This window comes from Dromiciops gliroides, chromosome 2, assembly GCF_019393635.1.
Source record: "Dromiciops gliroides isolate mDroGli1 chromosome 2, mDroGli1.pri, whole genome shotgun sequence".
Taxonomy (NCBI): Eukaryota; Metazoa; Chordata; class Mammalia; order Microbiotheria; family Microbiotheriidae; genus Dromiciops; species Dromiciops gliroides.
The window spans coordinates 329,419,192-329,444,818 of NC_057862.1; the positions used below are offsets into that span (position 1 = coordinate 329,419,192).

The window sequence follows — 25,627 nt, forward strand, 5'->3', positions numbered from 1 at the left end:
TTGTCAAGTTAACGTCCAGCTACAGAGTAGAATGAGAGAGTGGAAACCTGTTTTTGAATATTCAATAATCTGTTTCAATTTTATTTGGAGGCCAGAAGGTGACGGTTGTGAACAATACTATAAATTGACACTGAACTGCTTTATTGGTATCTGAAAAAATTATCAGGTAAGCACTATTCCATTTAAAAATATTTCCCTTTTGCCCAGTGGATAACTAACGCTCAGTCAGATAAGTATTTGGTAAAATAGATGGCTTACATTCCATTGAACAGAAGCTAACCAAGACCCCTAACAAAATCCATCTAACCATAGCAGCTTGAGTTCGTGTAGTGGAAAGACCACTGGGCTAAAGGTAATAGAATCATGAAGTCATAGACATTGAGCTGGAGAAAGACCTTAGAGGCTATTCGATCTAACCACTTCATTTCACAGATGAAGAAACTGAGACCCAGAGAAATAAAGTAATTTTCCCAAGGTTACGTAGGTAATAAGGAGCAGAAACAGGATCTGACTCCAGGCCTTCTGACTTCAAAATCCAGCTCTCTTTTCAGTGTATCATGAAGCCATCGTAGTTCTACTCTCATCTATTCCTGCCATTGGCTAACTGTGTTATCTTGGGAAAGTCATTTACCCTGTTGGCTTCTCATTTTTTCCCCTGTAAATGAAAGGATGCTTTCTTTGTACCTATACGATATCTGCCAGTTCACAGTTTTAGAGTCCTTTGAATTTTGAGACAAATCATATGTATGAATGTTATTCTAGCATAATCAGTTTAGGGGAGCAAGAGGGAGCAGGACTTTCTTTCTGGGTGTATTCTTAGCCTATGTGATCTATGCCAGTTGCACTACATAAAACTTTGGATCCCGTCCTGACAATCTGGGAGCTGGAAAGCTACTGATGAGGTCCTAAGGAAGAAGACATTCCAAAAGGGTAGGATTGGATCCAGCCAGTGCCAGATCCCAGTGGTTTGAAACTATACAAGCTCTAGACTAAATGAGCTCTTTCTCATGGTTTGTTTTCATAAATTCAGCTTAGAAGAAATATCATTTCCCTAGCTGGCCCATTTTTCAGTTGTGTGGTATCCCTTGTTTGTTTCTCTAAAAATGTAAATTTTGATGCATTTTGGAAAGAGGCTGGAACCCAGCAGGGTTAGATGTTTCCTCTTGCCTACAAGTATATTTGCTTAAGTAGGAAAGGGGTCAAGCTTTGGGAAAAAAGTTTAGCTGAAAGGATCAACCAAGAAAAATATAAAACACAGAAGACCTAAAGAAGAGATGAATATGATGAAGTAGGTAGAGGTGCTGGAAACTATCCCAGATCTATCATGAATTCACTGTGTGACCTTCACTCTCTGGATTACAGTTTCCTCCTTTGTAAAAGGAGAAAACTGCATTAGGTGATATCAAAGGACCCCTTCCAGATGTAACATTGTATACTTTTTATGATTTCCTTTGGGGTAAAATGAAATTAATCTATCTGAAAACAAAATCTCTGTGCTTTCAAAGGCTTGAAACTTAAGTCATATTGGTTGGATATTGAGCCTCAAACATATATGCGATTTTTAATATGACATTTTGTATACACTGATACACTCACCTACTTCTCAAGGATTGTTGTGAGAATAAAATGAGATAATATTTGTGAAATGCTTTGCAAACCTTAAAGAACAATATAAATGCTAGATAGCTAGGTGGTAGTGGTGATGTTGGCAGCAGCAATAGTAGTAGTAGATACTTCAGAAATGTTGATTGAATTGAATTAATCAAAGAATAAGCAAATCTCAATATATTAATTTTCTAGAGATTTATCTTATAAAATACCCATGCTTCTTTTTTTTCAATGTTTAACCCATTTTGATAGAAATCTTTCTTAAGAATGGAAATATATGGGGAGCAGCTAGGTGATGCAGTGTATAAAGCACCAGACTTGGATTCAGGAGGACCTGAGTTCAAATAAGGCCTCAGACCACTTGACACTTACTAGCTGTGTAACCCTGAACAAGTCACTTAACCCTCATTGCCCTGCAAAAAAAAGAAATTGGAAATATACACTTCCATATTTTCTTAAATTTTAATACTAAATTCAATGAACTCTTTTGATAAACTACAATCGGTCTTATAAGCATCTATTCAGAGTATATCGTAATATAATATTGTGTCTACATTTAAGTATGTCAAGGTTCTTTCACAATAGCAGGTTACCATTTTTTCCTATGGTCAGTGATGCTTGCCTCTAATAATCTTGTTCTCACATTCTCTCAGCCCACAAAAGCCACTTCTAGTTTGCTGCATTGAATTTACTATATGCTAGGAAAGCAAATAACCAAGCTTATCAAAACTTTAATATCAAAAAAGTTAATAAAGCCCTGAATGAGGTCTAAAAATTAAAGCGCATGGCTTTAGTATAGTATTTGTGACAATTATTTGTGATACTATGATTTAAAAAAAATTCTTCTCTTCCTTGTTCCTCTCTCATGTATAAACTATATGCTGGGCCTATATATCTGAGAGTGAGAATATTACAAAGAATAATGTCTTCTGGATAAATCTAGTCTTATATTTGTCCCAATGTATAACAATGACAATGGTGATGACGATGATGACACTAGGTTATCAATTCAGGACCTGGAGGGCCCAATAGCTCCAATTTCCTGCTAGAGAAAGTATACTTTTTCCACTTGAATCCCTTATCAACACCCCAACCTCAACAAGTCCAAAACTGAATTCATTAGGTCCCCTCCAAAATATTTCTTTCCTACAGTTTTCCTTCTCTTAATATTGTCTTCTTAGTCATCCAGGCTTAAAACCTAGATATCTCTTTTTTCTTTCCCATTGACCCCTACATCCCAGTCAGAAAGCAAGGCCAATCAATTCTTGCACAATATTTTTTCTCTTCCTGTCCTTCCTCCACTCACATTGTCGCACCCTCGTTTAGGCTTTCGTTCACAGTTTCCCTTCCTTCAGTCCCTCTTTGTGGTCCATCTCTACATAGTTGCTAAAATAATCTTACTAATGCATTGCTCTAATATGCCCTTTCTGTTCAAAAACTCTTCATTGACTCACCATTGCTTACAGGATAAAATACAAGTACAAACACAAACCTCTAATGTTTAAGACCTTTCACAATCTTGCCACTACATATCTTCCCAGCTTTGTTACACACTACCCTATCCACATAAACTCTGTATGCTACTAAACCAACTACTAGCTGTTCCCTAATTTTTTTCCTAACCTCTAAGCCCATCATTTTGCACAAGATATTCCCAGTTGCTTGGAATATACTTGCCTTTTATTTTTCCCTTTTATAATCCCTGTCTTTCTTCAAGGCCCACCTTCTATGTCATGTCCTCCATGAAATTGTTAGGAATCTCCCCCTCAAATTTTCTTAGAGCATTTGAAAATTACTGTGTGTCCTTTATTACATGCTATCAGCTATCATGCTTATTTGTTGACATGCCTCACCTTTTTCCTTCCTGTTAGATTATAAATACCTTAAGGGAAAAGGCTAGATCATTCATTTTTTCATCTTTGTCTTCTAACAGCTAGTCCAGTGCATTCTGCATAGTAAGTACTTAGTCAAAGTCTATTAAATACATGAAAATACTGGGGTTTCTGTACTTTTTTGTGTATGCAATTCACATGGCCATACTATAAGCAACAATGCCTCACTATAGAGGTAGCATGATGGAGCGGGTAGAGCACTGATAATCAAGTGTCCTTATCATTATAGTGAGGGGACTGGATTCAGTGGTCTCTAAGGTCCCTTAACGCTCTAAATCTAGGATCATATATTTTCTTTTCACATATGTCCTTGCCTCAGTTTACACAGATTTTGAAGAAAAATTGTTATAACCATGGTTTAAAGGAGTTTCAGTTCATTTCAATATTTAATGTGTTTACTGTATGCAAATAACTTTACTAGAAATTGGGGAAGATAAAAAGTTTAGACAAGAAAAAGGCCCCTGACCTTAGGAGATTGGTGGGAGCATATTATTACTATATTTTAGTACATAATACTCTATAGATTATACAGGCTAGAAAGTTTGTTACATTAGTTGATCCTCAAAAGATTTTATGAGGTAGGTAGTGCAACAGTTATTATCCTCACTTAATAGAGAAAGGGAACAAGCATTGAGTTCCTGCTATGTTCCAGGCTCTGTTCTGAGCACTCTACAAATAATATCTTATTTGATCCTTACAACTCTTGGAAGTAGGTGTTATTATAATCTCATTTGCAGTTAAAGAAACAGAGAGAGGCACACCAAAGGTAAATGACTTGCCCAGGATCACACAGCTTTAAATATCTGAAGTCAGACTAGAATTCAGGTCTTCCTGACTCCAGACCTGGTGCTTTATCCACTGAGCCACTCTGGTACAGCTCAAGGAGATAAAATGATTTGCCCAAGGTCTAGATAATTTCTCCAAGATCACATGGCTACAAAGTGATAGGGCCATGATTCTAACTCAGATCACTGTCCACAAATTGAATACTCTTCTCACTGTGCCACAGTTCACATATGATGCCTGAATAAGTTCCATACTCCTCCTAGAAAGTGCCATTCTATTAGTATATAATGGGCATTATTTCAGAGTCGTTAGTGTAGAGAATAGTCATCTCAACTGCCTTATAGATGAATAAATGTAGACTTAAGCATTTTAGTAATGAAGTGACCATGTCTCTGTCCCAGATGAAGGCTATATAAAAAGGCCATTAGACTATATTTCAATCTACTTTTTAAAAATTTATGTCCATGCATTTTGAAATGATCCCCATAAAATAACTTGGGGTTAAAGTTTAATTGAAATTGTTGGCCGACATTTCTGAATTTCCATTCAGTACTAATATGATGAATTCAGGCTATCTGGTAGCCCTTTTCCCCCTCCTCCATTCTGAATGAAGAGTCTACCTAGAATATAGTTACTTACACATTGTAGGACACCCAAACATTCACTCAAAAAAAGTAGGCTTGCAGCTCAAAAGAATATGCTTAAATAATATACATTTAAGTAATAATGTCTTTAAATCTATTTACTTAGTTTTATGAGAAATATATGTATTATATATTTTAATCATTAACTACCTAGAAAATGAATATTAATCCTATTATATTTTATCACAGAAAATGTATCATTTCCTCATATTTCTTGAACTGTGGGTTGATTTGTTTCACATGTATCCCATATGTCATTAGAGTATATCTAATGTCTATATACATATGTGTATACATATATATATATGTATATCTACAAATGTGAAACATAGGGTGTCTCAAAGTCTTTCCAGTGCTTAGCACAGTAACTGGCATATAGTGGTGCTTCATAAATGTTTTATTGATTGAGCAGTTTTAGCTTTAATAGCTCAAAACTGCCGAAAGGTATTAAAGACATTCTAGATACACCTGTATACATGTGTACATATTTATACACACAATATAAGAATATGTGTGTATATGTATTTTTGTTTACAAATATATAGATTTCTAGCATACTTGTCATGCTCATCAAATTTGCAGATATGAGGAATAACTAAAACAATGGATTACAAGATGAACTAAAATCCCCAAAAAAAGATTTTGACAGATATTTCTATGCGAATCTATTTGGTTGAAATTCAGTAGGACTCTCTGTTGTCTTAATGTGAGTACCAAAAAAATCAATTTCACAAGTACAAGATGGGGAAGATATAGCTAAATAGCCATTTTCCTGAAAAAGATCTAGAGGGTCTAATGGCCTACGAGCTCAAAATGAGTCAGTGTTTGGATGTGACACCAGACCTTATCTGGAGATTTTTAGTTCAGTTGTGGTTGGCAGAGTTTAAGACTCATACTGATAAGCTGGAGAGTGGCCAGAGGAGGGCAAGCGGGGTAGTGAAGTAGCCTTAAGCCCATGTGTGACATATGAGGGAAGGAACTAGGAGTGTTTATAAAGCCTAGAGAAGACACAGGGAGAACATGGTGGCTCCTTCAAGTATTTGAAGGGCTATTATTGTGGAAGATGGACAAAACTTGGAGGGGGGGGGGTTGCACTCAGAGAACAGAATCAAGATGTGGAAGTTGCCTGGAGGCAAATTTGGTGTCAAAAAAAACCCTACCAAACAATAAAGAGTGGTGGGAACCAAGATAGTGGAGTACAAACAGCAACTCAGCTGAGCTCTCCCAACATTCCCCTCCAAACAACTTTAAAATAACTCCTCAAATCAAATTTTGGAGCAGCACAGCCAAAAAAAAAAGGTCAGAGGGAGACATCTTTTCCAGTCTAATATACCTTAGGAGGTCAGCAAAAGAAATCTGTTACATGGGGGTAATGGCCAGTCCAAAACACACAGGCCTTGGCTATGGCTGCAACAGCAGTAGCTTCAGGAGTTTTCAGCCTAGAGATGTTAAGGGGCTTGGACAACTGGTCAGAGATTACAGGGGACCCCTTGCTGCCACAAGGTGCAGCTGGTGATGATTGGCAACTATATTGCCCCTATGTAATTTTGAGTCACAGTTCCAAGGTGGAGAAGAACCCTTGTGGCTCCAGTCATAGTTCTAAGTCAGAGAGGAGTACGAGCACCTGCAATTGCAGAGAAACAGGGACCTTTCCTGGGTAAATGCCAGAGACCAGACCAGGAGAACAGGGAGAATGCATCTCCCCAGATCACACCACCTTGGAGGAACTGAAAACTTGCCTCCCCATGCCCAGATGAACAGAACCCAAACTTTATCATAAAGTGAAAAGTCAAGAAATAGGCTGGAGAAATGAGCAAACATCAACAACAACAAAAAGAACTGGATCATAAAAAGCTACTATTGTGACAGGGAAGATCAAGATACAAACTCAGAAGAAGACAATAATGAAAAAGAGCTATAAGCAAAGCCTCAAAGGAAATGCTAATTGGACCCAAGCCCAACAAAAATTCCTAGAAGAATTAAAGAAAAGATAAAAGTGGTCATGGAAAAATTGGGGAAAGAAATGAGAGTGATGTAAGAAAATTAGAGAAAGAGAATTAACAGCTAGGTAAAAGAGGCAAAAAAAAATAACTTGAAGAAAACGTCTTCAAAAAACAGAATTAGAAAAATGAAGGAAAGAACTCCTTATAAAGCAGAATTGGTTAAAAGGAAAAAGCTACAAAAGCTCACTGGATGAAACAAATTCTTAAAAAATTAGAATTGGGCAAGTGGAATCCATAAGACATTAAGAATCAATCAAACAGGGGCAGCTAGGTGGTGCAGTGGATAGAGCACTGGCCCTGGAGTCAGGAGTACCTGAGTTCAAATCCAGTCTCAGACACTTAACACTTACTAGCTGTGTGACCCTGGGCAAGTCACTTAACACCAATTGCCTCACTTAAAAAAAAAGAATCAATCAAGGTCAAAAGAATAAAAAAATGAAAGAAAATGTGAAACATCTCATTGGAAAAAAAAAACTGACCTGGAAAACAAATCAAGGAGAGATCATTTAAAAATTATTGGACTACCAGAAAGCTATGATTTAAAAAAAGAATAAAACCGATAAAAAATAAAAAATAGCTTAGATATTTTTTAAGAAATCATAAATAAAAACTTCCTTGATTTCTTAGGTACAAAAGGCAAAACAGAAGTTGAAAGAATCTACCACCACCTGAAAGAAATCCCAAAATCAAAAGTGGAGGGGAGCTGTCCCCAGCTTGGAGAGGCTGGATGGTTGAGAATATAATAGAAATTCCATGTATGGGTGGAACTGGATGGCCAATGAGGTCCCTTCCAGTTCTCAATTTCTCCATAATCCAATGATTCTACATTTATAATAATCAGCTTGCAATTACTCAACCATGTCAAAAATAGTGTTGAAAACTATGAAATGATTTGAATGAATAAAAAGCATTCATTCATACAGTGAATAATTCTCACTCAGACTTTACTTAAAAACCTTTAATATGGAAGAACCTACTCCCTGTAAAGGTAGTCCCTCCACCCAGCTGAAAAGTACTGAATGGAGAATCAGAAGAAATGTGATCCAGCCCTAGCTCTGCAATTAATTCACTATGTGAATATGGGCAAGTAACTTAAATGCACCAGAATTCCATCTCCACACCAACAAATGAGGGGGTTGGATGAAGGTCCCTTTACTGTTGAAATATCTTGGATTCTATATGTGGTTTTTGTAAAGCCAAAGCAATGAAAAGAAATCTGGGAAGTTTCCAATGCCATATAGATCATGGAATGACAGAGTTAGAACTCAAAAATGGAGTTGAGTCCCTTCATTTTACAGTTTAGAGAACAGAGGCTCAGAAAGATGAAATTACTTTCCCAAAGTTACACTCATAGTATCAGAGTCAAAATTTGAATCCACATCCTCTGACCTCAAATCCATTTTCCCCATATTTCCCATGTGGTCTCCCCTATTCGTGTAGGCCTAACTAGCTTGATATTTCAAAAACCTGTGATCTCATCAGTGTGGGTTCTCCCTCCATCAAGATCACAACTTTTCTATGACTTTGTAAAAGTCAAGAGCTACTATGGCCAAGAAATGCATTACTTTATAGCCGATATTATAGCAAGCCTCTCTCAACCTAGATAGACTGATCCTATGATAAAAGAGTCTACCACAAAACCTACACTCAAATCCTTTCCAACTTGGGAGGACTTTTCTAAAGCTTATATATAGAGTATGGATATAGCTTTTGAGAACCCAATATCATCTCACTCCATGGATAGGGAATCAGGATTAAAATAGAGGCATATTTAACTTCTCTTTCCTTAATATGAGAAAGAAGTTAACTTTGCTAAATAAAAAATGGTCCTTTATTTAAACAAATAAGAAAAAAAGAAGAGTGCGAGGAAACAGGGAAGGAAAACCGCATTTGTGACACTCTTGTCTCACCTTGGAATGTAAGCCCCTGAAATCAGCATTGTCCTGGCCCTACCCTGAGCAATACTATCCTCTAGCGATCTCCTTCTGCTTCTCCATTTCAATAGATTAAAACCCAAACAGGTGTCATCTGAGGTTCCTAGGAAGCAGATTGCCATGAGCAAAACAAACACAAACAAAAACACTGGAAGAAAAACCATAAAATAATTTTTATTATTATTAACTTAATTTAAAATGTTAAGTTCTCCTCAACCCCCAACAAAAATATCTCAGCAAGAGATCAGTCAGCTGGCTAATAAGAGTAAATCCAATAGAGATAAAAGTCCTTCATTTCACTTTTTAAAAAATCAACATAATGTGGGAGGCATGACTAGACAAAAGCCCCTGTGTCCAGAGGGGTAAAAAAGACTTTTACACTCCATATTAGTCAACAGGCTGACATGGTAGCCAAAAAAAGCTAATGTAATGTCAGGCTGCATTTTCAAAAGGCATAGTGCCCAGAATGTGGGAGATGATGGTCCCATGGTATGCTGACCTGGACAGACCACATCTAGAGTGTTGTATTAAGTTTGAAATGCCGCATTTTGGGAAACAGATTAATAAGTGCCAGTGTGTTCAGAGGAGGGTGACCAAGATGATCAGAGTGGTTAAGAATGCACCATTAAAAGATACAGGTGAAGGAACTAAAGGCATTTCACATGGAGAAGACATGGGGGGAAATGTCTCTCCTCCTCCTAAATGTGGAGTTTTGCCATAGAAAGCAAGGGGTAGACGAGTTCTAGGAGCAGAATGAAGAACATTGGGTAGAAGATGGCATGACTATAAAGAAAAAGCTTCCTAACAAGAGTTGGGAGGTAGGACTACCTTTACAGGGAGTAGGTTCTTCCATATTAAAGGTTTTTTGTTTGTTTGTTTTTGTGAGGCAATTGGGGTTAAGTGACTTGCCCAGAGTCACACAGCTAGTAAGTGTTAAGTGTCTGAGGCTGGATTTGAACTCAGGTACTCCTGAATCCAAGGCCAGTGCTTTATCCACTGTGCCACCTAGCTGCCCCCATATTAAAGGTTTTTGAGTAAAGTCTGAGTGAGAATTGTCCAGGTATGGATTAGATTAGATAATCTCTGAGATTCTCTTCAGTTCTGAGTCTATGATTCTTCTGCTGTATTTCTTCTGGATCCATTTGTGTCTCGGGCTAATAATAAGCACATACTTGAGTTGCCTCACCTATATAGATGAAAAAGTTCCTGGGTAAAATAATAATTCTTGGAAATACAGTATATGTGGAAATTTGTAAAAAAAAAAAATCAGAACAAAAAGAGAGTCCTTAAGATGATATTGTTGACCTGAAATCAGTAGGGCATGTAGTTTGAAAGAAATTTTTTTTCAGGACAGGGATGGATGAGAAACCATTTATACTCTCAATCTACCTTGTGACCAATGGCTTACATTTGAGGGATAGATGCCTGGGGTTAAGAGGCAGCCTGTGACCACAGAACAGAATTTCTCTCTGTGTGAGCCTAAATGAGCCATACAAGGATCAAACCCATGGCCTCATTAGCACCAAGCTCTACCCAACTGAGCTAAATGGCCCAGGCAATCCTTAATTTTACACGTGCCACAAAATTGCATGCCACCTAATGTAATGTATACAGTGCCTGGAAATGAAATAAAAAAAAAAACCTTGAAGAAAAGTTGCATTTGAGACTCATAACATTAAAAGCATGATAAATCTAAAAATGCATGACATCATCTGAATGATTGCTATATAAATAGCTCAAACTATATTTCCACACATCAACAGTAACAGCACTCACTCCATTACTGAATGTCAAGGGTGTGTTTTTAGTAATTTGGTAATTTGCATCACCAACATGGAAGCCAAGTGTCATGTGGCAATATTTTGATATACTCCTTAGGCTTATGTTACGATATTGGGTACCAAAATCCAAGGCTTACTTAACAGGATGGGTGGGAAAGTCTCGCTAAGATGGATATCTCAATAGGGAGACCCTGTTTTATTAATTATAAAAATGTATTAATGAAAGTTAATAGAATTCTCTCATTGGCTAATCAGAGATTTTTAAAATATTCTTAAGATTGAATAATTAGAAAGAAAAAAAGGCCAACAGGACATATTTCTTATATTTTTTAGGATTTTCAAAGATCAAAACTTATAAAATGATGATTTTATAGAATCATAAAATATCAGAAATGAAGAACCTTAGGGATAATCTCAGAGGCCCAGTGGCTAAGGCACTGGATTTTGATAGAGTCAGCAGCACTAATTCAAACCCTGCCTCAGACACTAGATGTGGAGTCCTGAACAAGCCACTTAACCACTATCTGCCTCAATTTCTTAATTTGCAAGGTGAAGATAATAAAAGAACTTATTTCAAAGAGTTGTTGTGAGGATCAAATGAGATAATATGTGAAAAGTACTTTGCAAACCTAAATCCCTATATAAAAACACTAGTTATTACCTAGTTTAAAAAATCAAGGGGGAAGTGGAGGCCCAGAGTACAGAAGAGTCTCACATAAAGCAACAACCGGGACAGAGCTAGAACCCGGTTTTCATTATTTCTAGCCCAGTGATTTTTCTACTCTATCATACTGCCTTTCATGATTTATAATCATGAGTTATAGCCATGCTGGCAAATCTTTTCATAGATGCTTACTGAGAATCATCCTTTGGTCCTCCACAATTTTAATGCAAAACCATTTATTAGAAAAGAGCAAGAATTCATCACCAGCTTTAGATCACTATTGCCTATGGGACTTTATCCAAATTCCCTAGAATCTACCTCTACTTCATTTCTCCCACATTTCTCCAAAACAAATACCATTCTGGCTGGATTTTTCTAACTTTCTCTTTCTATATGCCATGTTGATTACTCCGGGAAAGCTTTTTGCTCACTGTTTTTCTGTTCCATCCTCAGTTATTTGACTTGAAGATTACCTTCAGGAAACCCAGCTCAAGTGCCACTTTATTCAAGAAGTCTTTTGCTACTACTCTGGTCCATAATAACATCTCCATTCCCTGAACTCCTGTGATTATTTGTGTCTGAATCAAGTAATTTAGAACTTTAATATGTCTTTTATCACTCTCTTAATCTTTCACATGTATTAGTCTCATCTCACCTTGCCCAACATCCCCAAAATGAATTATTCAAACCTTGAGAAACTATGCTATACTTCTCTTGTATCTACCACCATTGCCTTTGGATCTCTGGAGGTTAGCACAGTGCCTACCACATAGTAGCCGCTTAATTAATATTTACTGACTAAGTGGCCACCTTTCCTCATAAGAATGCAAGGTTCATGAGGGAAGACTATGTATTTTTGTCTTTCTTTTCCCAATAACCAGCACAATGTTTTGCATAAAGCAAGTGAATAATAAATGTTTGTTTAATTGAATTGTAATTTTCTCAGTACCCAGCACAGTGATATATATCTATGTGTGTGTGTATTTATTTATATTTATATATTTATATAGTATGTGCTCAATAATTGATCAAATAAGAGCTAGCATTTACATAGAACTTTAAAGCTTACAAAGACCTTTATATTAAAAGATCTTTCTTGGCCCTCACAACGGGTTAGTGCTATTATTATCTTCCCCATTTTGCAGTTAAGGAGGCTGAGGGTTAGACAGGTTAGGTGACTTGCCCAGGGTCATAAAGCTACTGAGTGTCTGAGGCAGTATTCAAATTCGTGTCTTCCTGACTCCAGTTCCAGGACTCTATCCACTGGGCCATCTAGCTGCCTAAATGATGACTGAAAGATATTGGGAATGTGGAAAAGAAACTAAGAGAAATGTACAAGGTATAAACAGTAGAGTCTACATTGTAATGAAATGCCCCTTCTTACTCTGGTAAATGTCAGCGGTGAAGCATAGCACCATAGACCACCCCAGAGATTTAGTGCCTTAATAGTTCTACAGAAGTATGTTCAGAGGAATCACAGATCAAAAAGCAGATTTCAGGGTGGGGAGGGAAGAGAGAGCAAAGAGAAATTAAGGCTTCAAAGATAATTAGGAAAATAGACGCAGTAAAGAGGAAAAGGAAAAAGAGAAAGGAGAAAAGGGAACAGGAAGAAAGATGAGTGGCAAAGACAGCCATGCTCACAAGAAACAAAGCAAATCATGTGGGACAAGGAGCCGAGACAACCAACAGAAGGGAACTCTGGGATTGGAGGCATGATGTGTGTTACCTTTTTCTTCCCTGACTCTAAGCCCTAATCCTCAGGGAGCAATCAGTGAGTGAAAATGAACGACTCATTTACAAAAGATTGGGTTGGGAAAGAGCACAGATGATACCAAATTAAGCCAACCCTATTTTCTCTGACTCTTATAAAAAAAAAAAAAAGCCTTTAACTTAAAAAAGACTCCAAATAACAGCATTATCTGTTAATCTCTAACGTCATCTGCATGTCTGGCCTAGGATCTAAGTTATTCCTGGATATTCTTTGGCAAAGGAGTGAGGTGAAAAGAGAAGAGGAAAAAAAACCACGCTATTTGAAATCATAGGTTTTGGAACTGGAAAGTATCTAAGGGAATAATCTGAGGCCTCCTGCCCTCAATTTAGTGAGGCCCTATCATATCCATCTTATAAATAAAGCAACTTGAGTCTCAAAGTGGTTAAAATGGCTCACCTAAGGTCACACAGTAGACTAGGTAAGAGGAGAGACTAGAACCCAGACTTGTAATTACTACTGCAATGTTCCTGACTACACTTCCCAAACTCTGAGAAAAGATTCCCCTCTCATGTCTATGGTTCTAAGTAAATAATGGTACACAATGGTACACACAAATTCACCTCAACTTCTCGTTGGCAAAATATGAGTTTGCCCCCTAAGTGCACATGGGTGAATAAAATAAACTAGAAAAGGAGGTCTGTGTTCAAATTATGCCATTGGCCCATATCTTTTACCCACGGATCTATACTATGTTTCTTCTGTGAAAAAGTACAAAATCATCTCTGGATGATGTCCTGTAGATATAAGAAAGTCACCAAATATTGGACTCAGCTCAACCCTGAACATGAAGAAGAAAAAAATAAATATACATTTATAAACATGTATAATATATTGTATTTATATATGTCTGAAATAATAAAGAAAATATGTAAATATTTATAATGTATACATATTATATATGTGTGTGTGTATATATACATATATTTTTTTTCTTCTTCTTTATGTTCAGGGTGAGACTAAGACCAAATCCAATGCTTGTTGACTTTCTTATATTTATAGGACACGATCAATAGGTAATATTGTAGATAAATATGTCTATACATAAAATATGTAAATATACATCTAGAGGGCTACACATACTCACATTTATATGTGTGCGTGTGAGAGAAAACATGCACCAAAATCTAAATAGCTAATCACTAAAGGAAATAAATAATAAGAAGGACCACTGATGCCCAAGTTCCTTTCTTTAAATTTCAGGGACATTATCAAGATCATAGCCCATTAAAGAGCTCCATTGATGATACCTGGCTGATAATGTCACAAGATGTTTATTTTTTTAATGGCTTTTTCACTCTAAGGGAGTACAGGGTGAGGAGAGAAAGGAGCACTTGTTAGGTTCCCACAAGGGGGTGGGGAAAGTGTCCTGGTGGGTTTATTTTGCAGGCATGGCATAGTTGGGAACTTACAAAGAACAAGTCTAAGATTCCTCTAACCCAGACCTGCGTCTATTTTTCTGGGCAGGGTCACAGGCCTAGCTTTAATAAGATGTAAGAAGTTTGTGGGAGGTACAAGATGGAACAGGAGGAGAAGCATTGTTTTACTGTTATAATGAGTTTTCTTCATTAGGATACATATCCATTTTCTAATAGTGAGACAGATGCTTTAAAGCACAGTGTCAGGTGCAGCTAGGTGGCGCAATGGATAAAGCACCGGCCCTGGATTCAGGAGGACCTGAATTCAAATCCGGCCTCAGACACTTGACACTTACTAGCTGTGTAAGCCTGGGCACGTCACTTAACCCTCATTGCCCCACTAAAACAAACAACCAACCAAAAAAAGCACAGTGCCCTGAAATAGGTGAGAGGAGGTTAGCAGTCCCATTGTACTTTGTCATAGTTAGGCCACATACAGTTATTGTTAGGACTAAACAAAATAATATTTGTAAAGTGCTTCACAAACCTTAATGTGCAAAACAAATGTTAGTTGTTGCTGCTGTTACTACTACAATGGCAATGTTCTGTTCCAGGAATCACATTTTAGGAAAGACATTGATAGCTGGGTATCCAGGGGAGAACATCCAAAATGGCTATAGAATCATAGACTCAGAGGTATAAGAGAGTTTAGGGGCCATGGTGCCTCACTCCATCATTTGACAGAAGAACTGAGGCCCAGAAATGTTAAGTGACTTGATGAGGGTTACACAGCTAGGAAATGTCTGAGATCATATCTGAATCTAGGCCTCTCTTACTCCAAGTAGGCCTCTGTTGACTCCCCACTGTTGCCTTGAAAGCAAAGGACCTCAAGTTGATGCCAGCTGAATAGATTGGGAATGCTTAGGATGAAGAAACAAGGACCTGGGGGAAGACATGATGGCTGTCCTCAAGGATTGGAAGAACTGATTCTTAGAAGTGTGTTTCTATTGCTTTGCATCCAGTCAGAACAAAGTTGCAAAGAAGCCAATTCGGATTGAAAGAAAGGAAAACTTAGTAAGATTCAGAGATATCCCAAAGTGGAACAAGCTGCCTTAGGAGGTTGCAAAGGCTATATAACCATGGACTGGGTATGAGATGGAAGGAATTCTTGTTAAAAGTCTGTGTTGAATTAGATGCCCTATGAGTTCCCTCCCAACTCTAAAATTCTATGATCCAGAGAAAACCACTCAGATCATTCTGAGTTAGGCTTTGGTCATCTTGTTCTATCTCAAAATGGACAAATGCCCAATTCCATGCAATCACCAAAGTGGATGTTATTTTTTTTAATGGTTTTTAAAGCTGCTTAGGAATGAGAAACACATCCAAACAACATCATGTAAACTCTCTGCATATCTATATGGCATGATCCTAAAGAGTTAGTCTAAACAAACCATGAGATGGGAGATTAATACGGAATAGTAGAAAGAGTGCTAAAGTGGGAGTCAAGAGATTTGGGTTCTGGGCCTGCCTCTGCCACCAATTAGCTGTGTAAATCTTGATTATTATGTTCTTGGGTTTTAGTTTCCTCATCTATAAAATGAGTGATTTAGACTTGATGAGATCTTTCCAGCTCTAAATACAATAGTCTAGACAATATGATAGAGTATGTAATAGGGTGGAAGAGAAGAATCTATGGTGACATTGACTGAATAAGAGAACTTCAGAATCTCAGAATTAGATAGGATATCAAAAGTTACCTAATTCAACCTATATGCAAACAGGAATCCCATCTATAGTACCCCCCCCCAGAAAAAACAGTCATTCAGCTTTACCTAAAGACCTCTAGCAAATGCACTATACATTTTGAGGCAGCCTTTTCCACTTTGCGGCAATCTAATTATTAGGAAGTTTTCCTTTATATCACACCTAAATACACCTTCATGTAACTTCCATCCATTCTTCCCAGTTCTGCCCTGGAGGATCAAACAAAACACCTCAGCTCTATCTTTCATATGAAAGTCTCTCAAATACTTGCCCATCATCCCTCATTCTTCTCATTTCCAAGGCTAAACACCAAGGCTCAGAATTAAGAAAGAGTAGGAAAGCATCTTGAGGTGACAGTTCTGTGGATGTGCTAATCATGACCACTGCCAGAAAAGTAAGATATTGGTTAAAATAACGCATATGATATTTGGAAAACATTACGGGAATAGAGCCATTTTCAGCTGGTAAAGCAGCAGTCAAAATGACTTACGGTAAAAAAAAAAAAAAAAAGAAAAAGAAAAAAAAAGAAAACCAAGTAAGGCTCTAAAAGGATGCCAGACTCATCTGCATATTCAATTTAATTAATTTAACATATATCAAATGCCTATTATGTGCAAGTCACCATGCCCCACCCTACTTAAAGTAGGAACACTCCTAATGAGTTTTATAAATTAAAATGAGATTTAGACCTGGATTATTATTTTCTTTAGAATATTGTTCCTAAAGGAGAGCTTGATAATAACCTGAATCTCATGAAGTTCAGGAACTAGAAAATGTTCTAAATAGATTCCTACTATTTAAGTGCCATTCACACCAGCACAGAAAGTATGTAGTGAATTTCCTACAAGATACTGGCCAGTTAACAAAGCTAATGAAATCAAGAGGGAATCCAAACTCATGCCTTGATGGTGCAAACTGGTAAGAAATTGGACAGAGTTTCAGTAAAAAGTGCTGCCTCATGACAAAGACATTTGTCTCCTGCTTCCTTATCATGCAGAACAAGTGGACTAGAGCAGGAGCTGTTCTATAGGGTTTGATACAGCTCCATCAGCATTGCACCTGTAAACATTTCCCCAAACCAGACAAAGCTATGAGATATTAATGTTCAGACAACACCTACCTCACTCCAGACCAGCATGGTACCGAATATGACCTGTAACCCATCAAAGAAATTGTCTCCTATGATGATGACTGTGGCACCTCCCGTGGTCCATCCTTCACTTGGACTGATGGCTTTGATACAGGGGGTAGCTGCTTTTTCAACACACATGAAAAAGAGAAGAATTCTGCTGTTAGAAGCAAACTTTAATAATTAGAGACTTGATTTTTAAAAAAACTTTTATATATTTTATATTTCAAAAAGACTTTTATATATAAAAAGACTATTTATATTTATATGGAGAGCTCCTCAAGATCTCAAATACTTTCTAGCTATAGCATGATATGGGATGGGATAGCATCACCTTTAGAAAACATTGCTTTCCATATTTGCATCAAAAATATAATTCATTTTTCAGCCCACAGGAAAGCTGGAAACATGATCAAAAGCAATCAATTGTTAGTATATGAAATGCTGATTAAATCACCCTTTTAAAAAAACTCTCAATTCCTTCATTTTCGGGTACAAATTTCATTTCATAAGAAAATGTATTGATGAAAAGAAAGCTAATAAGCATTAAGCCAAATATTAGTGGAAATAGATGAGGTAAGTAGGAGGCAGGATTCCTTAGCACACCATTATCTAAACATTTTCCCCCTTATCTCATGTCCCTTCTATTGATGTAACAGCACTAGAGGTTTGATATGTTAAGTGAAATAACACTTTCAATCAACTATCATCTGCCCCATTTTACAGGTGAGAACTCTGCTGAACAAGGTGGCTAAAATTATATAACTCTCTAAACGGAGTTAAGTAGATCCATAAAGAATATACACAGTCGGATAGAGCACCGGCCCTGGATTCAGGAGTACCTGAGTTCAAATCCGGCCTCAGACACTTGACACTTACTAGCTGTGTGACCCTGGGCAAGTCACTTAACCCCCATTGACCCGCAAAAAAAAAAAAAAAAAAAGAATATACACAGTCCCCAAGCCTTCATTCATTCAATTCTTTTGATTTTACCACGAGGTCCAAAGCCATAGTACTAGGGGTTTTTTTCCATTTTAAAAGGCATCTGGAGATAAGAAACTGTAAATGTTGTGAATAGATTACAAGAGATTAACCCACAGGAATATGGCACAAGTTGAATGTGATTACTGGGGAACCACTTCTTTGGTAAGAGTGGAATGGTGAAGTTATGTCTTTGAAGTTCTAAAGCAGACAGCTTCATTTCTCAGGTTTTTAATATTGCTAGCTTGCCTGCCATTCCCAGAAGCATTTTTAATTAATATCAATACCTCCAAGTACCAAAAAACGGGAAGATGTTGAGTAGGAGAGAAAAAGGGACTCTCCTTTTACAAAAACCTCTAGCTGTCCCAGACAAAGTTTCCTACTACTTAAGCTAATGGAAGGCCCAGCTAATTTTGCAGAAAAGGAAATAGTCAATATTATAATACATTGTCAAATCTTGCATAATTTGCTACTTTGACTTTTGCAAAAACAAAAGAACCTATTAGACTCTAACCTGAGAGGGAGGGGACAACCATTCACCTCCACAAAGTAGTTGGATGTGTTTGATTTGGATGTGAGTTAATCTTGTAAAATCATACCAAAATGTTTTGAACAATCTAAACCAAGCATTTTGTTTGGGCTGAATCTGTAATGATGCATTAATAACCAAAATGGACCTTCTTAATATTCCTTTCCTCTCCCTCTCCTACCCCTTCTTCTTTTGTAACCAAGGGGAAATAATTAACAGAAATATATACTACATTTGTATTCTCAAAATTAAAATTCAATTTTTGATACCATGAAGTTTGCAATCATAAAAATTCTATAAGACTAAAAGATCTTTGTAAGCACATTTCTTGGTATTAGGTGACTTAGAGTTTAGAAATCACCTACTTCAATTTTACAGAGTAGAAAATTGAATCCCAGAGAGGTTCATGACTTTCCTAATGTCACACAGCTGATAAATAAGAAAGTCAGGATTTAAACCCAGATTATCTAATTCCAAATACAGAAACTGTATTTAGAAACCTCAAATCAAGCACAGAATATGAATTATGATTGCAAGCACTTTCTCAATGAACTGGAAGAAGTTTAAGGGTTATGAAGGGCAACAATATATAAATAACTTGGAATCACTTCAGTTTACTCTCCCCCCCCCAAAAAAAAATCTTAATGTTTTAACTCCACAAATAAAGCAAATCCTTGCCAAATCTTTGAAGATCCTCAAAATAGGAAAGGCAAATGCTGATTAGGACTGGTTTTAATGTGATACCGCTTGAAGATAACATTTAATTAATGGCCCCTTCTAACTCTGTGGTCCTGTGATAAACCACACCAACCTCAAAAAAGTCTTTGTGTTGGGTTTTGGACTTTTTAAAAATCCAATTTCTTTTGAGGGGTGGGTGTAGGGGTGGGGAATTGTCCATGTTAGCATATTTCTTTTTAAAATATGTTTTATTTTAGGTTTTCTGATAGTCCCTATGCAAGAGGCACAACAGCATGTTCACATCTGCTTCAGAGAGTCTCCAACATAGCTGAAGCCTGCAGGCTTTAGAAGTAGTGGGGACTCCTTCCTCCTTCATCCCTTTGAAAGTCCTATGGAGGAGGTAGATATGTGTGTGTTTCAAAAAGTATTTTTTCCAAGACCTTCACTGCAGCTTTCACTTTGAAAATACTCATGTTATCAAACTCTGCAAGCAACCCGGCAATAATAAAGTAACCTGCAAGCCAGCAAACAAGGAGAGACCAGATTCAAGTTTCCAGAGGAGCTACAAACACTGGTGGGGAAACAAATGAGTCAGAGCTTGTGTAATACCATCTTCTTAATCTCCTTGTAAGGAAGGCCTGTGAAAAAGCAGCAGTATGCTGCTCAGCATGTCCTAACTCCACACTTGGCACTGTACTAAAACCCAGCTAATAAACTTCACTTCATCTTACAAGAAATCCATATAATCCTTGCATCTCTCACAATTATAACATTTTAGAGCTACAAGGGGTCCTAGAGATCATCAAGTCTACTGCTCTCATTTAATAGATGAGGAAACTGAGGCACAATGACACCTAGCTAGTTGGTGACATTCTGACACTTCTTTTAGTCCTTTTCACAGTACACCAATCTGTCTCTTGATTTGATGTTATACACCTAATAACACTCACTGGCAACTTCATCCATAAAAAGAAACATTAACCAATGGACCAAGTCTCAAATCATCAGATTAGGCCTGATTTTCAGAAAGCAGGGGGGAAGAGATGTACAACTCCACAAATCTACTTTGTATCAGTTTGTCCCTCCAAAGGATGCTATGTCTTTGAAAGATAAATTTGATTTAGCCAGACTGTTTTCTTAGTCTGCCAAAACAGAGCATAGTAGGTCAAGTATGTAGGTTAGAGATTAAGTGCTGTAAGGGAACTTAGAGGTCACTGAGTCCAGCTTCCCTCATTATACAGATGAGGAAACTGAGGCACAGAGAAGTGGAATGATTTGCCCAAGGTCAAAAAAAGACAGTGAAGGGGTAGAACAGGATTTAAACCCAGACTCACAGTCTTATACTCTTTCCACTGTACTTCACCACAAGGAAAAAAAAATGGGTAAGAGTAGTCAATGTAAAGATAACAATGTACATGAGGCTAATAAGCTGGTAGTGGATCCAGGAATTTGAGGGCTCAATGGTATTTGAAAACAATTTGCTCAATCTAGGACTTGGGCAACCAATAGGACTCTTTACCTATAAGACACAACAAAATCAAGAAAGTCAATTTAAGTACAAAATTTTGCATTGATGGCAAGTCCTGATTTAATAAAGAAAGGCATTTGTTGTTGTTTTCTCCCCCAATTTTTGTCACCATTGTATTTTCATACTCTTGGTGTCCACAGCAGACTGACTGTAAGCCCAGCATTGCTGGTTCTAGATCTCATTAAAAACAAAAGTTTTTTGTTGTCTTTTGTTTTATTTCCCCCAGCCACCAAAGTAGAGGAGATTTTCCTCCCTTCAGACGATGACAATAAAATGATTACCCCACCACGGTTTAGCATAATGGCTCTGAAATGCTCATGGCATATTGCAGAGTTAAAGTGGAAATTATTAGGTAGCTCTTCTTTGTTATAATAATGATCACTCCACAAATAAAAGCTCTTCTCCCAAAGGTACTGCAAGGCACAAAATGCTAATTCTGAAGATTATGTGCGAGCTTTTATTAAATATTACTATGCCCTGCCTGTTTGAGGGCTTCTCTGCTCTGATTGCTTTATGAGTGCCATGTTAATGTCATTCCCATCTCGCTAGCAGCAGGCACACATTTTAGCGTTTGTATGAGAGTTGATCAAAGGCCACGTGCTGGGGGAATTGCTGAGAAAACACGGACAAGCGATAAAAATCTAACAGATTAATTGGTTTAAATTTCATTTCAGGGTGTTGAACTTTGGCTTGGGACTCTAATACTACACTATGAGTCAGGGCCTAATTACCAGATTTCCAATTTGCTTCTGAACAATGGTTGGGGTGGGGGGGGTGGAGAAAATATATATGAGAGAGAGTTTTTTTAAATTTACCACCTCCAGTATGTATTTAACGACTAAGGTCCTGTGTGGAGAAAATTGCACAGGGAATGTTCTTCATCACCTGTTCAACCTTAAGAGTATTTCTATCTCCTTCAAATAGCACCAAAAGACAGAAGAAATAAGAGATACCCTCAGCAATTTGAAATTTTCTGATTTATAGAATCAATGGTATATGATTCAAGTGCCCACAAACACACATTGGAGGCATCAGGCTCTTTATTAGCAAACTGAATTTATAAGCTGTAACAGCGTCTCACCCCCCAATAGAAATGATCTATTTCATTGATATAAAACCAGGGCCAGGAAAGCCATGTTTACTTCAGAGTTTATGAGTGGCCTTGGGAATAAGGGTTAATTGAGCTCAGAGGTACATGCCCACTAAGGTGAATTAGTGATGTGTGCAGCTATCAGCAGGGCTCTGGGCCTGCTCTTATTTTTACTTCTGAAATCTCTTTGTGCTGTGATTAATATCTGGCTTGTTTCAGTGGCTGTAAGGATGACCTGGTCAGCAATCCAGTATTTATCATCAACTCTAGGTCTACTTTCTCCTATTCCAAAGATGAGGTTTTGCAACTATAGGCATCTTATTATAGGAACCTAAATTTGGCCCATTTTGTTCTTGCTCTTGTGAAAGAGACTAAAGTAATGTGTATCCAGTCACAAATAGTTTTTGGAAATTCTGAATTATTCCAATCTATGTCTTATTTTCATAAATATAATAAGAACAAAGTATGAGAAAGAAACTGACTTTTTTCTCTTCCGTATATTAATATATGCAAAACTCTTCCTTATCCAGCATGCTTTTAACTGAAATGGTGTTAAATTCACACTTCTACCTATGTACTATTTAAGAGAAAATTGTATTAAGAATGATGGCTTAAGGTACTGAAATATCTTGCACAATATTGTTGTACACATTATGTAATCAGTTAATAAGTATTCGTTGAATGGATAAATGAATGACCCTGAAATGTCATCTAGTATAGAATTAGAAAAGACTGAAAGTTCCCCTTAGCTTTCCTATAAAGCATATTTTATTGTAGTCTCATTTTTGAAATTGGTTAATTCATGTATGATCACTACTGATCAGAATTGATCGTCCTATCACTCCATTCTCTGATGAGGAAATCATAAGATTACAGGGAGTCAAACTTTCTAAGGAGATTTTTGTTTTGGTTGGCATGTGTGGTTATATTACTGCGTACGTGGATTTAAAATTAATCTCTTTGGAGCAGATAAATTGAGAGTTGCAGAGTTGAAGGGTATGGGAGGAAAAGGATCTCATCTGCCTTGAATGAAATCTGATTAACCAAAGGGAAAACTTTCTGGAAAAAAAAGACAAGACTTTAATGCTTATTGGCCTAAATTTCTGAGACTTGGCAGAAAATTTTGGGAAAACCATGAACTCAACTTCCTCCTTCTGCTTACTAGTGACAGACCCTACATAAAACCCAGGCTAATTTTATTTTATCTCTTCAAATTTCAGGAATGCTGTGCTTGAAGACATACCTACTCTAGGGACTAGGGAGAAAAATCACTCTTTGGACTTGAGTTTTACCCATTAGCATTGCATCTTCCTGTTTAAACTAAACAATTGTATTTGCTGTTTATTTTAGTAAAATGATGATTTTCCTGCCTGCTCTCTCAGTAACATCGAACAACGCCTTCCCCTTCACCTCTGACAATAAGCAGTCATTGGGCAGGAAACAGGGAAAGAAGGGGTTTGGCCCCATCCAGGAGATTGGCCCTATATCTTTTTAAGCCACATGCAGGAGGCTGCTCTATTCTTAGGTCAGGCATCCTCTTACTGGAAGAATCAGAGACAAACTCCAGTTGCTATGACATCATTCCAAGAATGGAAACTACCTCGCCCCACGTCCCGGCCCTATTACATGCAAGAACTTCATTCAGAACAGTGAGAGGAGTAGATTCTCAGTCAGCTGTGAAAAAATCAATGGTTCCATCACTCTAAAGTCAATATTCTGTACAATTTGCCATCTAGGTAAATTTTTATCAGCCTATCATTATCAGTGGAATAAAATTCCTCTTGCTGATATTTCTTTGATTTCAATCAATGGATTGCTGCCATGCTTTCTTCTGCATTTCCTTAATTCAACCAAGATTAGTGTGTTACTGTTTTCTCAGGGTTGAAAATCTATACTTAATGATGTGTCCACTAGGACATCTGTATTCCAATGAACAATGTTTGATATACACATATTACTATATATATGTATACATATCATATACACATGCATAAATACACACACAAACACCATTTAGCTCTTAAATTCCAGTGGACTCAACAATTTGTGTGTGTGTACACACACACACACACACACACACACACACATATATATATATATGTTTGTATTCACCAATGCATGTTTTAAGATCACTATTTTAAAAGAAATTTGTGGTACAGAGATTTCTTCACTCTAGATATAATTATTTTTATAAATATTAAATGAGATTAAGAATTTAAGGGGCTTTAATTTTGTATCACCTAGTAATTTCCTTTGCTTTGACAACATGAAGAGTTATCACCAAATGATGAAAAGAAAATATACTTGGTATATAAAGATATAGATTCAAAATTAGATATAAATCCAAGAAAGCAGTATGACTGCAAGAATCTCTACACCGTTAAGTTTATTGTGACAGCTTCCAAGTTTCAAAGCAGGCCATTTGCTAATTACACTTCAAGTCTACTTCCTGGTCACTCTATTCCTTCCTTACTCTACTCTGGGGTTGTAAAATTTCTCCTCAATTTTTACAGAAGCATACTCCAGTTGGGAGGTTGGGGGTGGTAGGATACAAAAATAGCAATGCAAAAGATTCTAGAGAATGCATTTTTGGAGTTCTGAAGCTGTCTGCTATCCTGGAAGCCAAGATGGTTCCAGATACAAATTGATTTAACAATTCAACAGTAAAAATTCTTGACATTTTGATGTACCTATAACTTCTAAATTGCTCTTGAAAGACTTGTTGAAGGCTTTTTTTGATTTAATAACACACAACATAGTATTGTTTCATAATATGTGAAAATTGTTTAGTTAAATACACTCTAGGAACTCAAACTTCTTAAACTCAAGAGGGCTTGCTGGTATTCTAACAGTTTTCTGTCTCATGTTCAAATCCAAAATGATGAGATACAAATACAAATACTCTCATTTACAGCAAATATGACCAACAAATTTGATTTCCTATTTACTATTCTTTCTTTCCTTTCTTCCTTTTTGTGCTAGGAATGTCAGCAGCTCTATGGCAAAGCCAAAAAAGGAAAGTGATGTTAGGGAGGAGAATGAACCCTGGAAATGAATTATTCATGCCTAAGACTGTAATATTTGTTGAAACAACAGTAAATTCACTTGCCTCTGATTGTACAATAAGTAAATAATTCTTTTCTTCCTGCCATAAGGAACCTTCCTGTACAAAAAGTATTTTTAGCCTAATTTTCCTTGTTGTCCTCTTCTAAGGAAAGTTAAGGAAATTGAAGCTATGAAAGAAAGGGAGGTGAAATCATCTTCCAAAATTAAACTATCACTGTGTGAAAGATAAATCAGTTTAAATTTTAAATATGTATATACATACACACACACACACACATATATGTAATTGTTTCTTCAAAGAATAGAGACTCAGACCTTTATTCACCTCAAGATTTCTTTTATAAATCAGAGAAGCCCCTCCTGGGCCTAAAAAAATCATAAAGTCAAATATGAACAAGTCTAGTGGAAAATCTGCGACGTTAAT

At 36.9% G+C, this 25,627-nt stretch overlaps 1 protein-coding gene across 1 annotated transcript in view; it reads right to left on the reverse strand.

Moving 5' to 3' along the window:
- Positions 1-25,627, reverse strand: part of EBF1 (EBF transcription factor 1) — a 469,914-nt gene that overhangs the window by 104,944 nt on the left and 339,343 nt on the right. The window contains 1 exon segment of the mRNA XM_043988839.1: positions 17,323-17,453. Within this exon segment, the coding sequence (XP_043844774.1) occupies positions 17,323-17,453 (131 nt within the window).